Genomic DNA, 17,195 nt, shown 5'->3' on the forward strand with positions numbered 1-17,195 from the left:
TCTCCTGGTGAGCTCAGATACCATCCACTGCTAAGCATCTCAGAGCAGTATCTCTAGCCAAGACCAATCCCTTGAGTCCAGACTCAGATTCCGGGGCATCTGACTGTCACTCCTGATCTTCCCTGTCCTCAGCAGGTCATCAGGTGATCACAGGGCAGAACACATCACTGTTTCGAACCCCACAGTGCTGCTGAATACAAGTCCAAGTCCCCATGACTGATCGTCCCCACCCACCCTTCCTACAGTTACCTTCTCCTCTTTGTGCTCATTCTGCTCTAGGCATGCTGGCTTTCCCACGGGCCCTGACCTGGCCAGCCATGCTCTGCCTAGGAGCCTGCATGTGCTACCCTTCCTCGGCATCTGCAATAGAAGGCTTTCTCCTCCAGGTCTTCAGGAAGCATGGCCTCCTTGCTGAGACCTTCACCCTAACACGGCACCCCTCCCCCATCTGCTTCCTCTGGTTTCCCTTGACCCGACCCCATCACTAGGTATCCAGAAGCTTTCTGGTTTATCTTCTCTCTTGCCCCCAGGATGTAAGCTCTGTGAAGGATGAATCTCTTCTGCCACTGGATACAGCTATCATCAGGGCCCAATTTATAACCCAGAGCCACAAGCAAGGCACAAGGCCTATTTGTCAAATCTGTAACCGATCTTTCTACCGAGGACCACTGCATACGAGCTTCAGAAAGCCAGTTTTCCAAAGATAGGGATCCGATCTGCACCTAAGGATCTCTTTCTCAAGCGCTTCTTCCAGAGCTGAGAACTCCCTGTGACCTCCCCTCCAGGGCTCCCCTCCCCCTCCCTGTGACCTCCCCTCCAGGGCTCCCCCGCCCCGCCCCCCCCCTCCCTGTGACCTCCCCTCCAGGGCTCTCCCCCCCCCACCTCCCCTCCAGGGTTCCCCCCCCCCGCCCCAGGCAAATGGCTAGTTCTGCAGCTGAGCACAGGGAGCTCAAAGGACATGCACTCTGCCATTTGTTTGTGGGTGTTCTTTTCACTCGGCAACTAATGTGCAATTGTGCTTTCTAAGAGTTGCCTCTTTTAAATGGTCACTGTAAAGCGTAAGCGCAGGACTTGTTTGTAGCAAGAAAGCAGCCTTCAAATCGGCGTGTTATCATTTCTCATATTTATTCTACTTTTTAGTCACATCAAAGATCTTCACATGTAAAAGAAATAACTGCTTCCCACACCAGCAGTGGAACTTACATTTGTCAGAGATTGTCGCAAAAAAAGCAGATTCTAGAAATGGGACAGTAGCAACCTGCTCTCATGTTGAGATCATTTCTAACTGCTTCTCCTGGGCTAACAGCACAAGACAGCATGTTTGAGAAAATACTGGAAAATGAGAAATTACATTCTCCCAGTTCTGATGCAGAAAAAGGGCAAGCTGCCCATCATTATTCATCTTCCTATCCCATCATAACAGCAAGGAATACAGGAAAATTTGTGAGTTTTATTTGCAATGCAGAAGTTAAATTGAATCAAACAGCTGGCAATGGCATCTAGACTCTGAATTTAAGTTATAAAAATATCAGTGTGCTGACTTGTCTGGGGAATGATGAAGTCTGTTTCATAGTCGTCATACAGCTTCAGGTTGTGATGTCATTTGTTACAGTGTGGTCTGGAATTCCGAAACTGTTCCGTCAGGGGTGATCTGGACAAGTCTGGACTTGACATTTGATAGTAGTTGGGTAACCGAATATCATAGTGATGTTTTTTCCCTGTATACACCCTGTCATTCAAGGCATAGAGTTTATCTGCAATGTCACTGCCAATCAAGATGGAAAAGAGGCGGGAGATGTAGCGGTGCTGTGCAAAGAGCAGGTACAATTTTTTTCTCCTCCAAGACACATACCGGCAATCGGTTTCTGCTGTGAGAGTCACCTGAAAACACGGAGACACGTAAATCAAACTAGGAAGCAAGAAACTCAAACACAGCTATTAAAGATTTATTTTTGTGTGTTTGAGTGTTTGGCCTTCATGTATGTATATACACCACATGTGTGCAGTGCCCATAGAGGCCAGAAGAGGGCGCCAGATACCCTGGAACTGGAGTTACAGGTGGTGCGGGCTGCCATGTGGGTGGCGTGGGAACTGAACCCATGTCTCTGCAAGAGCAGCCAGTGCTCTTAACCACTGAGCCATCTCTCCAGCTCCTTCAATCACATTCTTCTGCCCCAAATTTCAACTGAATTTCTTGTTATCCTCTTATGTTAAAAAATACTGTAAAAGCTTAAGATATTAAATAATAAAATAAACGACATAATTTACTTATCTAATCTCAGTGCTCCTCTTGACTATGTCTTGCAGTTTGCAAAGCTACTTGATATTAAAATGAAAGAGCAAAGCTGGCTATGGCAGAGAAAGATACCTAAATACGAAGATTGCGGGCTTTTAACCCTAACTTGGTTTCTCTACTACAATATGGAATTTACAAATACCACCTTTGCACACTTACGTGAATTTGCATATACGTGTGCGTTTTGACTTATAGGAAACAGAACAGCATGACAAATGGAACCAACTGAAATGACTGCCTCAAACCACCTCTACATGACGGCCAGAAGTGACAGCAAGTTTGGAGAAAACGGAAGCCCGCCGGCATTTTAAATTTCAAAATCCATTTCTTCTGTAGTAAGTGCAGTTCCTTCTCTTGGCGTTTTCTAAACTATCACACCCGCCAACAGTGTTCAAAGTCAGATCTTAGTTATTATTCCATATCAACCCCCCAGATGGGAGGTTCAATGCAGGAAGTCCAGAGAGGATTCACAGACTCCTTCCTGCCACATCTGTCCAGTTCTCTCTGTGACTGCAACGTCAGTCCCCAGGACTCAGAACTGGGAAGCGTGCATGAAACAAACTGCATCCCAAAGTCAAATATAAACTGAAGCCACACTGTGTGCTGCTCTGTTGGTATGCTTGCTGCTTCAGGACTGAGATTCATCTGTGCAGAAGACTGGGGTGTTAACCATGCAGCCTGTTGGGTCCTCACCTGAAAAATGCCTTCCTCTGTGGGTCTCAGTGAATCCCACTCCGGAGAATCCAGGAACTGAAAGGGGAGGATGTAATGCAGGAATTCACCATCAACTGTCACTCGGATCCTAGCAAGACACAAGAGCATCTTCTGTGAGGGACAAGGACGTGTGAGCACATTTGGGGGTATGTTGTGGGGGAATATCCTTCTGGCCTCTGGTGACTTCTGCCCTGTTGAATTTTGAAGAACAAAATATTGAATTCACGTACTACCTTAGTACCCTGTGAGATTTGTGCACGGATACTCCTCCCTTAAACATCTGGAATAGCAGTCAGTGAAATCTGCCGAAACGTCATCAGGCTGAACGTGGATGAGGTGAGTCCAGTCTGTGTGTCTATTGTGCTTTGGCACAAGACTTGGTGTACTCAGTCAGATTTTCTGATCATGTGGGAGGGCGTTTAAGAGCAGGTGGAGATCTGCTACACGCACCTCTGTGAGTTACAGGTTTAATCTTTTCAATTCCATGAAAAACGTATTAGTGTTTGCCCCCTCAAACTGTTCCAAGTTTTGAGTCTATACATATGTACCATTTACTCATGAAGTCCTCACTCCTACTTCACATGAGGGGGCAAATGACAGAATTTACTACATAAACTTGATAATATAAAACTAGAAGTTCCCAGTCATGTAACAGAATGCCAGAAGAGTCTGCCTAAAATCCTTTGTATACCAATGAAGGTTGTGCCCATTCAAGCTGCCTCCTCCTCCTCGACATCCAGTGACTAGCTACGATGCAGTTACTGTATCCACAGAACTGAATTCATGCATCATTTTAAGGCCTGGGGACTTTATTTCTAAGAGGAAAGAGTAAGACTCTAGATTATTTCCTGATTCAAGTAAACAATACCCTGTCTTCTAAATGTCCACACCTATGATTCCTGTCTCAAAGATTTCTCCAAGTCTCAGGATGCTAAGTGCCGCCCAGGCCTATGCTGCACCAAGATGGAAAATACAAACAGGGACAACTCCTCAGGGGACAGACAGGCAGCCGAGGGTACAAACCTTCCCGACACAAGCAGGGAGAGTCTGTCAACGGAGGTTTTGCCTTGCATGGCATAACAGTGCTCCTTTTCCAGAGAAACCACTTCGGAGCTCAGAGCGATTGTTCTGAAGACGGGCACAGGGATCCCGAGGGGCTTGAAAAGGGAGCTGTACAGCACCTGGAACTCTCGGGCAAACGTGATGCTGTGAACTTGATAGGCAATGTGAACAAACTGCATGAAGCAGATGACAAACAGCACGAAGTTCCAGGAGAATATGTCAGCAGCGCAGACATCTACCCACGCCCAGACCGCGGAGCACAGGAACCCCAGCCCCAGCAAGCTGAAGACGTACAGGAGCCCGAAGAACCCACTGCCGCCCATAAAACCTACTACAAACAAGATACTGGCAAGCTGGTAGATGGCGCCTTCCGCCTCTTCCTTCCAGGCCGTGCAGACTGGGTGTTCACCCACCAGGCTCCTCCACAAACTTGAGTTCTTTTCCATGGCCGGACTATCAGCTTCCTTTATCAGTTTGCTTTAGATGACACCGAAGCCAGCCCTGGAGTCCTTCGCTTTCCCATCACCGACTGCTGCTCACTCCTCGCAGGCCAGGGCACGCGGGAGCTGCATGACCAGGGGTTCAGTGGGCATGGAGCCGAAAAACTACAGATTTAGCACCAGTGTCTTTAAGCTCATCTAGGCTCCTGAGTTAGGGCAAGTCCTCAAAAACTGTGCTATTTCCTGTGTAAGAGAAAGGGGACAGAGGATCTAATTCAGCAAAAGGAATGAATTGTGCTTTAACTTAATGAATCAACAGCACTACTTATGCAAATTGACTTCCCATTGTTATGAAATCAGGATGTTTCAGGCACAAATATTACTTAAAATTCTAATAAAAGCATATTTACTAGAATTGGCTAGCTATTTCTTTTTTTATTCATGTATTTTTCTTTTATGTGCATTGGTGTTTTGCCTGCTTCTATATCTGTGTGACGCTGTTAGATACCATGTGACTGGAATTGCAGACAGCTGTGAACTGCCATGTGGGTGCTGAGAATTGAACCCGGATCCTCTGGAAGAGCAGACAGTACTCTTAACCATTGGGCCATCTCTCCGGCCCTGGCTAGCTATTCCTTTTTCAGGGTGTGAAGGTTAATTTTTTAACACAAACTAGAGTCACCTGAGAAGGAACTTCAGTTGAGTAACTGCCTCCCTCAGACTGTGGAAGGCAAATTTGTGGGGCATTTTCCTGGTTAATGATGGATGTGGACGGGCCCGCCCACCGTGGAGGGTGCAGCCCTGGGCCGCTGGTCTGCAGTTACATGAGAAGTCATGAGAGCAAGTCAGTGCCACGTTCCTCCATGGTCTCCGCTTCAGCTCTTGCCTCCTGATTCCTGCCTTGAGCTCCGGGCCTGACTTCCCTCAATGACAGACACTATCTGTAAGATGCAATCAACCCTTTCCTCCCAAATTTCAGTCACAGCAACAGAGAGCAAACCAGGACACAGGGTAACTAAATCCTTTAAAGTCTGCTCGTCTCTAAAGCAGTGGTACAGTGTAACTCAGAATCACATGACATGAGGACTAAAAATGGAGAGCCACAGACTGTCCCCATGTTACATATGTGAGATCCCAGGGATGTGTATCCTGAACAAGCTCTCCATGTAATTATGATGAACCCGTGGACCTTCCAAGCTCCTCCTCTCTTGAGGGACACTGTCTGATGCTACAGTATTTACACTTTATAGATGAAAAAATGGGGGCTCAGAGGAGCCAGGAATATATCCAAGCTATACAACAGTCAAAGCAGAGCAGGGCTTCATCACCAATGCCCATGTGCTGGATCCAGTCACACGGTCTTTCATGGAAGATGGTTTAAACTTGACTTTATAAGGACCTTAAATAAATCAGGAAACACATGGCCAGGAGACAGATCTTACATAATACATAATAGTCTGTGAAAATGTTTAATAAGTTAGATTCAGATAATTTAAGAAAATATATAGTATAGTATAGCATAATTTTCTATATCAGTGGTTCAGGTTAATATCAAATCCATATAAATAAACATACTTATTAATTCCTGTTTCTTAAATATTTACCAGATGATCAACAATATTGGCTCTGCACCTCTGCTCATATATTCTCTACTCTTTCAACCATGTGGTGTGGGATGACTCATCCCTAACAGGCCTGAGCGTCAGGCAGCCCAAACCAGTAATAAGATACTTTCTGAGAGCCAACCTGGGTCTGCCTAAGGGTCTTAGCAACAGCAGCTGAAACATGATCTGGAGATGACCTGGACCAAGGAGAGGCAGCCATGTCACACCAGCAGATGCATATTCATCAGACCTTCCCCCAGGGTGGGGTGGAGGGTATATAAGGCTTGCCTCTTGCTGAATAAACTGAGCTTGTTGTTTCAACATTCTCCAGAGTCTGTGTCACTGACTCTGCACTTACCCAGCCCCAAAGGGAACAACAGCACAGGACCCTGCCACAATGTGATAAGAATGCTAACATTTTTACCTGGGTCTGGAGAGAACTGGTTGTGATGGCAGAGGTCCAGGGTCAGTGCACCTTTCCCCATACCACTTCCTCACCACCAGTGGTTTCACTGTGAAGTGTCCTTTAGGTTGAGACCTAAAGAACACTAACATGCAAAGACCTTGAATGTGGATGCTGTATTTACTGTCTTCCAGGACACCTGTTAAAGTACCGTGTATCACAGCAGTGTCTCAGAAAGAAAAATAAAACTCCACACACAGAAGTGAACATGTCTTACTGAGTGGGAAGGCACAGGTCATCACTCACAGAAGCAGAGACTGAAATGAAGGCTCCTCATTCATGCACCTTTCCTCAAGTAACAAGAGCCCTGCCAGATGAATCAGAAAGAGGAAAGGGAACAGGAGGGAAGGGACAAAAAAGGCTTAGTTATGCAACTTAGAGTGCTACTGTGATTTTTACTTGTTTTAAAAGACGTTTCAAGCATCTTGCAGATCCCTAATTCTAGTCAGTCTGTGAGACACACACACTTCAAGCAGACTAGCATTCTGAGCATGCTCACTTTCTGCTCTTGGAAAAACAACACACAAAATTCTGTACTACTAGTCTCTCACAACAAAGAACGGCTCTTAAAAATGCAAGGATGAGTGAGAACTGCAAATACCAGCCTGCAAATGTCACTCCTGCTGTTTTACTTTTGAAACTGGGGCATTTTAACCAATCAATTCTTCAGGATACCCAACACAGCCACAAAAACCAATATGAAAAGAATTGCTAGTATGTCTCTGAACTTTGGTTTGAACTCCCTTAAAAATTTATAATCCTCAGTGAAATGTTAAGATGATACTGATAAGAGAAAGGCCACATAAAACGTTTATGATGATTCAGAAGGGAGCACAGGGGAATCGTCCCCTTAAAATGCTTGATTTGGAGGGTATGTCGGGGCCTCTATGCTCCAGAAGTGTGATCCAGGGCAGTCCTAGGAGGAACTGTGCTTCCGGCCTACTTCTGTTACACTCAAGTTGCTACCGGCCTTCTCTCCATCCTGGACACAGTACCGCCAAGCATGTGGACTTGCCCTGATTGAATTACTCCACACCCAGCTTGGTGTTTGTATTCAGTCACCACAACAGATGCACTTTATTAGAGGAGGAAGAACTGACAGGAGCAGGTGATGGGCAGGAAAGGGCCTCTGCCATGTGTCACGATCGCTCTGAGGGCCGAACATGAGTCATCCACCAGCTGCCTGCCTCACAGACCCCCAGGCCTTGGCATTTTTGTTTGTAAATATCTGCTGAGATGCCCACGCAGCACCGTGGACACCTTCCCGCAGCAGTAACTGATCTTGCCCACTGAGCTACAAGTGGAGACAAAGTCTAGCAACTAACACAGCACTCCAAGTTTATCCAGTTTTTCTCCTAAATCTTTAAGACTGTGAATTATAAAGGAATAAGATGCATATGACGATAAAAGTACACAGTGGCAGGCAGCACACTTCTGGTGGCACACTGATGAAGATTAGCCCAGGACTGTGTTTAGCTGCTTAGAGCAATCTCGTTTATTATCTCACTGCCCAAGGAGGCAGAATCTAAGTCATCATGCCAAACATGGGGAGCTGGGTACTGCCTGGTGCAGTCCTGGGGAGCTGGGTACTGCCTGGTGCAGTCCTGGGGAGCTGGGCACAGCCTGGTGGATTCCTGGGGAGCTGGGCACAGCCTGGTGAAATCCCTGAGGAGCTGGGCACAGGCTGTTCAGGTCCCTGGGTGCTGGTGAAAGGGTAATTAGTCACATCCTGCAGCATGGATGCCCAAGTGCCCCTCTGCCCAGTTTCACTCTGGCCAGGACTCAAAGCTTCGGATCAGGTAGTGTGAAAATATTGGGCAACAGGTTTGCCAGGAAACTAAAAACAGCTCTCAATGGATGTGTAAGAGCTGCTCTATCTGCCTGTACTGCTCAGTTCCTAATAGTCTATTTCTGGAGACACAGCCAGCCACTCATGAAACCGTTTGCTGTATTATTTAACACTGACTGATTCTTCCCCAGGTTCTGAAATTCTAAAGGGCAGGAGGGCAAGAGATGGATGTTACCGTGTTCCTGACCCCTGGCACTCAGTGGGTGTTGGTTGAATATGCTGGGCTATTCCACCCTAACCTGGGATGTTGAAATACCTTCTGGGTGCTCTAGGGGTACAGATGCAGGAAAGAGCCAAACCTCAGAGATACTTCAGCACAAATACATTGACGATTTGGGGAATCTTTTCTTTTTTCCCAAAACGGCTGGACCAACGCCAAATTCACAGGGGAATCCTTGACCTACAACCTTGAGCTTAAGAACATTTAATTACTGCTTTGATTAAGACAACAACTAGTTTGGTGCCAGGCTATTGAGTTAGTTTGGGTTTCCAAGCAACCCACAAGTTAAAAATTCCAATATTCAACTCATTAATTAAAATCAGATCCCAACTTCAGTATGTGTTCCATATGCCAAGTTCTCATTTTCTTGAGCTGTTTTTTCCCCCTACTTATCCTTGAGATGGTATATTTACTGCTGAGTACCTATGTGCCAGGCAGATTTTTAAAACTATCTCACTGAACAACCCTGTGAGGCAGGTAATGTTATGTCAAGTTTACCGATGAGAAATTTGAAATTCAGAGAAGGTAAATAAGTTGTTGAAGGTCAAACTGCTTAAACGTTACCCGTATTCTCTGCTGCACTAATCTGCTTCCACCACACATCACTGAGACTTAGAAGCCACAGCTCTTACTCTGCCTCCTGTTCTCCATGGGAGCCTAGGAACATTTAATCATCAACAAGCAGGGGAAACACCACCTGTTCTTTCTACTTAAAGCGGCACCAGAAACTGGGTAAGGTGGCCACTCCAGAAATCCCAACACTCAGGAGGCCGAATTAGAGGCCAGCCTAGCCTAGGCTACCTAGTGGGACCTGGTCTAAAAAGTAAATAGCAAATAAACAACCAGTAGTATCTACCGCCCCCTCCCCCCACCCCCGCTGCCCACAGGGTCTGTTTATGACCTCCGGGCCATGGGCTTGTGACCTGGTTTGCAGTACTAGGCATGGATGCCCTCCTACTAAGCAGATCTCAAATCATCAGAAAGCAGCCACTTAACCCCCCATAACTGCAATGCCACTATTGTACCAGTGGGCACATTTGGCTTGGCAGGTCAGTGTTGACCTTGCAGTGTTGACAACTGGCTAAGATAACCGATGACTCTTCTGCCCCAGCAGCCTGCAGAGTCCCTTCCAGTACCATGAAAGCTGGCCAGCAGGAGGAAGCTTCCAGCTCAGTTCCGCTTAAGTTTACTGTGTTCTGAAACAACAGTGTATGGCATCTCCAGCATGGGCGTCTTGTTATCGAGGCCTGGGGCACAGCCAAGAGCAATGGTAATAGCCCATATTGTTTTGGGGGCTTCTGGGGTCTCCCTGGTCAACAGCTCAGGAAGATTGGTCACCTATAGCTCTAGGATATTCCTTTAATAGCATACAACTTCAGGAACAGCATTATCCACCCATGCAGGGTACTTCTGTTCTCACTGTGTGTGCGTGCGTGCGTGTGTGCCTGCGTGCACCACTGCACACGTGCAGAAGTTAGGGGACAACCTCAGGGTTTGGTCTTCACCTCCTTGTGTGAAACAGACCCCCATTGCTGCTTTCTGCAGCACACACCAGGCTGGCTGGCCTGTGAGCTCCTGGGAACTCTGTCTCTGCCTCCCACTCCACTGTAGGGCCATGCTTTACAGATACACACAGATGCATCTGGCTTTGCATGAGTTGAGTTTTGGGGAGCCGTGGCTTTACAGATACACACAGATGCATCTGGCTTTGCATGAGTTGAGTTTTGCGGATACAAGCTCAATCCTCATACTTGCATATAAATGCTTTGCCCACTGAGTCTTTTCTCTAGCCCTTGCTTTTCTTAAATTACATCTTTTCATTAGCCTACAAAGTACTATGTTTCCATATTTCTTTCTCATACATTAGTTTTGGCTGACCTACACCCACTCCCTTCTTGCAGGCCGCAAGAATATATCATAGAGACTCAGCTGTGTATTAAAGCTGTACTTTGACCGGCCAAGGGTCTGTCAAGAGGCAAGCCACTTATGAATATTTGGTGTTATCCAGCTTTTAATATTTCAGCTGTCTTCTGCTATGAAATTCTTTTGTGCCCAAATATTCCCAGACCAATTGGCAAACTGTTCAGCTCCTCAGACCTGCTGAACTAGGTAACTAACTCCCTCGCTGAGCCTAGGAGACAAGCTGGCTGGAGATGCACAGCTTTGTTTCTTGTGCAAATGAAGCTCAGACCATCCCCTTACTCCATGCCTAAGGGCATGACAGAGAGACTAACTGAGGACAATAGTGCATTTTACATAACCAGGTGCAGTAAGGACTGGAGCGCAAATCGGACACAGAACCACATGACCAGAGAGAGGAAAGGAAGACAGAGCTTCAGTGGAGGGTAAAGCAGATCTCTTGTAGAGTTTATCAGGGCCAGGGGTGAAGGGCCGGAGGACGAAGGGACAGAGGAGGAAGATCAGGTCAAAAGCATAAGAGTTTACTAAAACTATGAGGACAGGAAAACTGGGCACAGAGAGGAGCTGAATGTGAGGACAGGACTGAAACTGTGGATGAAATTGGCTTAGAAGAACAAAGTGATGGACTAAAGAACTCAGTGTGCTTAGATTCATTCCTGTGCCACTGGTAGGGTCTCTTCTAGGCCCCCTGGGATAGTATACTATAACCCCCTCTCTCTTATCTCCACTTAGACCTTTCCACCATTTGTATTCTTGTCTACATTCACATTGCATGTGTTCTGTCGCCCAAACCAAGCCCCCTGCCCCCGCCCCCTCCAGCTTCCCAGTGTCTGCAAACACACAAACCTAGAAGAAAACCTACAACTGTTGTTTTACTAAATGGACATATTATCAAGCTGCCTTCTAAATATTATGTTTATATCCATGGATTAAGGCTCTCAGCCTTGGTCAAGGAAGCTTGTCCTCACAGTGGGCAGTGGTTAATGCAAAGACTTAGAACCAGAGTGCTGAGAACTAGTGACTGTTGAGTGCTCAGCCCTAAATGGGACACCCATGCACCCCCAACCACCCCCCACCCCTCACACACACAAGGCTCATGGAACACTGTGGGATGTAAGAGTTGGAGAACAGTGCTGAGAAATTTTGTCTTCTAGGCATGGCATGGCCTTTGCTCTCGTGAAATCACTGCAGCTGTAGTTAGCTGCACAAAACTGGGCCCGTAGACATTCCATCATGGGCGAGGAACGCGACTCTTGAGGGTCCACTCCTAACTGAGTAGCATTGGCAGCTGATCATTTTGTCAGTGATGTAGCCACTAGTAAGTTAAGCTGTCTATGTTATAGCAAACAACCCTTCACCCATATACAATCAACCCCGATTAAACACACACACACACACACACACACACACACACACATGCACGCATGCACACATAGGCACATACACAGAGACACACACATGCACACACAGGAACACAAGAGAACTTGTTGGGAAGGAGGGGTTCCCTGTGGGAGGATAAGAAAGGGTAGTAGGGGATAAATATGGTGTCTTGTTAGAGTTTCTGCTGCTGTGAAGAGACACCATGACCACAGCAACTCTTATAAAGGAAAACATTTAATTGGGGCCGGCTTACAGTTTCCAAGGTTTAGTACATTATTGTCATGGTGGCATGCAGGCAGACAAGGTGCTGGAGAAGGAGCTGAGAGTTCTACATCTTGATCCGCAGGCAACAGGAAGTGAACTGTGACACTGGGTGTAGCTTGAGCATGTATGAGACCTCAAAGCCCAGACCCACGGTGACACACTTCCTTCAACAAGGCCACACCTTCTAATAGTGCCACTCCCTATGGACCAAGTACTCAAACACCTGAGTCAGGGGAGGCCACTCCTATTCAAACCACCACATGCGGTCAGAATACGTTACATACACGTCAATGCATAGTGTCTTAAACGGTTAATAAATAAATAGTACATGGCTCAAGTGAAGAAATCTGTTTCCCCACACGTATTATTATTATTTTAAATATAGAGACAGCACCACTGTACTTATTGCTTGTATTTTATAGAGTCTGGCCACTGGGACTAGTGTAGTTTTTAAACCCATCTTTTCCTAGAGGACTCCACCTGAAGACAGGAACACACTGTCTACTCTCCATCTTTAATTATAAGTGTAGAGTTGGTGCAGATCTGCCACAGTGGTCTCTTTGCTGTTGTCTTCTGTCCTGTGTTCTGGCCCCTCACTCAGCCTGTGGACCCATAACTAGCCCACCCTTCTTTCCAGAGGGCAGAGAGCCCCTCTCCGGAAGCCAGCAAGTTTTCTCTCTTAGTTCAGTAATTCCTAGCAGTCTTCCCAAATCACTCATATCAGAGTCACCCTGGCAGCTCAACTGCCCCACTCTGTCCCTTCACTGGCCAACAGACCCCCTGCTAGCAAGTCCCCCAGGTGACTTTTAGGCACCCTAATGTTTGATGATTGACATCTGAATTACCCTTGCTTATCTGGCTGACCTCAGCTTGGTCACTCCAGGAGGATCCTTGCTGCCCCGCCATGCTGCCTACTGGGTGCTGTGCTCTGTGGTCCCTAGCTGTGTCTCTGTGGGAAGATTACCGGGGATGGCGACTGGGCCAGCCAGGGTACATTTCCGCTCATCAGAAGTACTATGCAATTTTAACCTTGGTTTCCGCTGATAAGTCAAGGAATTGAGCAACATAGTATGAGTCTCTGTAATCTAAAACAAGTGACTGGGTGTAACGTGGAATGAGATCATTCCAAACACTGGTCAAAATGTAGCACTGACTTGCAGAGCTGACTCAAGACTCAAGATCTCACCAGGTTTGTGCTTGGGCCAACTTCAAAGGCTGTTAATAGGCCTGTCGTGTGCTCCAGCTGAGGGTCATTTTCACAGACTTCCTGGGATTTTGTTGTGTAATTGGTTACACATTACACATCTATGGTTAATCTAAGGGAAAGGAGAGGGAACCAGAACATTTTTCAGAGAACAAGCTTCGGATTTTAATCCTCGTTTTAAAGGCAGTGGCAAGGCACATACTCTCCTTCTATGCTGAAATGTCCTCACAAAGGCCAAGTCCCCAGCTTGGTACTGCTAGGGTGGTGGTTGGACCTTCAAGAGGTAGGACTTCTTAGAAGCTCCCAGTCATCAGGGGCGTGCCCTAGAAAGGGACACTGGCACACACCTCCTACCATGCTGCTTCACCGCAGACCCAACAGCAACAGCCTGGAGCTAAAGAGATGATTCAGCAGTTCAGACTGCTTGTTACTCGATCATGAGGGCTGTACCGGTTACTTTTCTATCATCACGATAACACACCATAGCCAAGGCAACTCATAAAAGAAAATGTTTACCGCGGGGCAGGCTCACAGCTCCCGAGGGTTGGAGCCCATGCCCATCATGGTGGCAAGCAAGGCAGCAAGCAGGCAGGTGTGGTGCTGGAGCAGTAACTGAGAGCTCACATCAGGAAGCAGAGACAGGTGACTGGAATAGCTTTGGAAACACATGTTCTCCAACAAGGCCACACTTCCTAATCCTTCCCCAACAGTTCCACCAATTGGAGACTAAGTTTTCAAACATAAAAGCCTATGGGGGCCACTCTCATCCAAACTACCACAGGGCCAAGGTTTACATCCTGGAGCCTACATTGGGTGTGGTAGTTTGAATGTAATTGGCCCTCATAATCTCATAGGGCGTGGCACTATTGGGAGGTGTGGCCTTGTTGGAGTGGGTGTGGCCTTGTTGGAGGAAGTGTGATACTGTGGGCTTTGAGGTTTCCTATGCTCAGGATACCACCCAGTATCTCAGTCGACTTCCTGTTGCCTGAAAGCCAAGATGTAACCAGCACCACATGCCTGCGTGCAGCCATGCTCCTCTCCATGAGGATAATGGACTGAACCTCTGAAACTGTAAGCGAGCCACCCCAATTAAATGTTTTCTTTATAAGAGTTGCCATGGTCATGGTGTCTATTCACAGCAATAAAAACCCTAAGACATTGGGCAGCATGCAAATGCCTGTAACTGTAGATCGAGGGATCTCATAAGTTCTTTCAGTCTTCACAGGTACTCCTTTCAGACACACATATGTTCATACACACACTCACAGAGATATATACACACAGACACATGAGCACAGACATAAATAAAATAAATCTTTTTAAAATGAGACAGGGTCTCATTTTGTAGTTCTGGCTGGCCTGGACCTGACCTGACTGTGTAGACCAGCCTGACCTCAAACTCACATAGCTCTTCCTGCCTATGCCTCTTGAGTGCTGGGATTAAAGGCATGAGCCACCATACCCAGCACCCCCCCCATTAAACAAACAAACAAAAGGCTAAACCAACCTCAGACTGAACTCTCCAAAGTGGTGAATTAACACCCCTCTTTGTAAGTTGGACACATAACTGTCACAGTAAAAGGAAGCTAACACAAGTGTTTGCATTTCACTTCTTTGCTTAGGAAAGGAGGTGTTTTTTTTCTTCTCACACTGATCATTCTAAAAGAGCTTAAGACTTGAGATTTTGTAGTAAGTAAATTGACAGTCACTTTCTAGGTTGTGGCTTTTTTATGGTCTTTAATTTTTTTCTTTCATTTTATGCGTATGATGGTTTTTCTTGCTTTGCATTTCTTTTGAACAATGTTGGTAGGGAATCTCTCAAGCAAGAAGAGGGGATAGAAAGACTTGGCAAGATGCTGGGGAACCATGCATATGTATAATGAATGCATTAGCATATAAATATGCAAGAATTACCCAAGATCGTGAACGGAGAGTTGACACAAATGTAGAAGATATTGGCTACAATAATCATGCACCACAGGCGATCTACTCAAAGAATTCACGTCGCCATCTAGTTTCTGCCCCCAGGAATGGCCAACCCTGCAGCCAGAGGCCCTCTAATCTACCAAGGGAAACATAATTTTTCCTTTTATATTAGGAGAGTTTCAGTCGCCCAAGTAATTATATTACTTGACTTAATCCTTTTATCCCATCTTCTGATGATACTTCACCAAATGCATGAATATACTGAAATCAGACATCTCTGTGCCTTTCTGAGTTCCAGAGGGTTCACACCAGCAACGGATCTCACTTAGGGCATGGAGGAGACTCTTTAAGTCCTGCTCTTCTGCAGGCTGGACTGTGCCTTTGCTCTTCCTTACTAAACAGTGTGGAGTACCCTTGAGAACACCATACTTTCGCTGATCCCGATGTCACAGTTGGCATCATCCCTGAGTATCTGAGCCATAACTGTCCTCACATTTTATCACATACTTCAAAGGTATTCCTCAGTATTCTGCCTTCCCATTCCTGTGTGCTCTATGTAGCTCCACTATATAAATCCTCAGCATTCAGCCTGCCCATTCCTGTGTGTGCTCTATGTAGCACCACTATATAAATCCTCAGCATTCAGCCTGCCCATCCCTGCGTGTTCTCTATGTAGCTCCCGCTATGGAAATCTATATAATTCCCACTTGTGGAGGTTGAGAAGCAGAGTGAACGGGATGAGATAAATGTCCCGTACTTAGACAACATTCTAAGGGAAATGATGGTGAAATGGTCACTCTTGTGACTGTTAAGTTATATGGGACGTGATTAGAGGATTTAGGAGGGGTGCGGGTCAGAGCTGTGCTCCTGCAGAACCAGAGAAAGGCAACATCCAGGCTGTGATCTACCTGAGAAGTCTCTAAGGAAAGGAACTGCAAGTGGTGTGGTGGCTGGAAAGAAAATGGCCCCCGAAGGGAGTGACACTATTAGGTGTGGCCTTGTTGGAGGACGAGTGTCACTGTGGGGGCAGGATCTGAGGTCTCTTTTGCTCAAGCTTCCCTCGGTGTGACAGCCAGTGGACTTCCTGTTGCCTCTGAGTGCAGGTGTAGGACTCTCAGCACCACATCTGGCTGCATGCTGCCATGCTCCCCATCATGATGCTAATGGACTGAACCTCTGAACTGTAAGTGAGCCATCCCAATTAAATGTTTTTATTTATAAGAGTTGCGGTGGTCATGGTGTCTCTTCACAGCAATAAAAACCCTAACTAAGACAAGTGGTCTCTATGAGATAAAAGAAGACCTGAACCAACAAGACAATCTGTAAGGTAATTAAGACCTTAGTCCTATAGTCACTGAGAAACAAAATCCTCCAATTACTTCAGAGTTTGAAAGACTGCAAACTGCAAATGAGAAATGAAATGTGTTTGCCCTATGAACTACAGATCTGTGAGGCCATGGGCTGAGCATCCTAAACTCCTGACCCACAGAAACTGAGATAATAAGTGTGTGGCTAAGACCGTAAGCTTATGGTTTTGCTTATATGTATGTGTATACACACACACACACAAAGCAAGCTGAGGAGGAAAGGGTTTATTCAGGTTATACTTCCACATCACAGTTCATCATCAAAGGAAGTCAGGAATTCAAGCAGGGCAGGAACCTGGAGACAGGAGCTTTTGCAGAGGCCATGGAGGGGTGCTGCTTACTGGCTTGCTCCACATGGCTTGTCCATCCTGCTTTCTTATAAAACCCAGGAGCACCAGTCTAGGGATGGCACCACCCACCATGGGCTGGGCCCTCCCTCATCAATAACTAATTAGGAAAATGCCCTACAGCTGAATTTTTTTTTTT

The 17,195-nt window shown here is 46.4% G+C and overlaps 1 protein-coding gene across 4 annotated transcripts in view; it reads right to left on the reverse strand.

The window, feature by feature from the left end:
• Positions 1 to 1,105: 1,105 nt before the first annotated feature.
• The window catches only part of Popdc3 (popeye domain containing 3), a 29,175-nt gene continuing 13,085 nt past the window's right edge, over positions 1,106 to 17,195 (reverse strand). For 2 of the 4 annotated variants that reach the window (XM_028861761.2, XM_028861762.2), the window contains exons 2-4: positions 4,034 to 4,755; positions 2,990 to 3,098; positions 1,106 to 1,881 (exon numbers count right to left, since the gene is read on the reverse strand). In XM_028861761.2, the coding sequence (XP_028717594.1) occupies positions 1,600 to 1,881; positions 2,990 to 3,098; positions 4,034 to 4,518 (876 nt within the window). In that variant the 5' untranslated portion in view covers positions 4,519 to 4,755 and the 3' untranslated portion in view covers positions 1,106 to 1,599. Of the gene's footprint in view, positions 1,882 to 2,989; positions 3,099 to 4,033; positions 4,756 to 6,540; positions 6,560 to 6,796; positions 7,100 to 17,195 lie in introns of those variants that run through there. The other 2 variants (XM_037200348.1, XM_037200349.1) reach the window with 2 other exon arrangements.

Source organism: Peromyscus leucopus, chromosome 8a (genome assembly GCF_004664715.2).
Source record: "Peromyscus leucopus breed LL Stock chromosome 8a, UCI_PerLeu_2.1, whole genome shotgun sequence".
NCBI classification, from domain to species: domain Eukaryota; kingdom Metazoa; phylum Chordata; class Mammalia; order Rodentia; family Cricetidae; genus Peromyscus; species Peromyscus leucopus.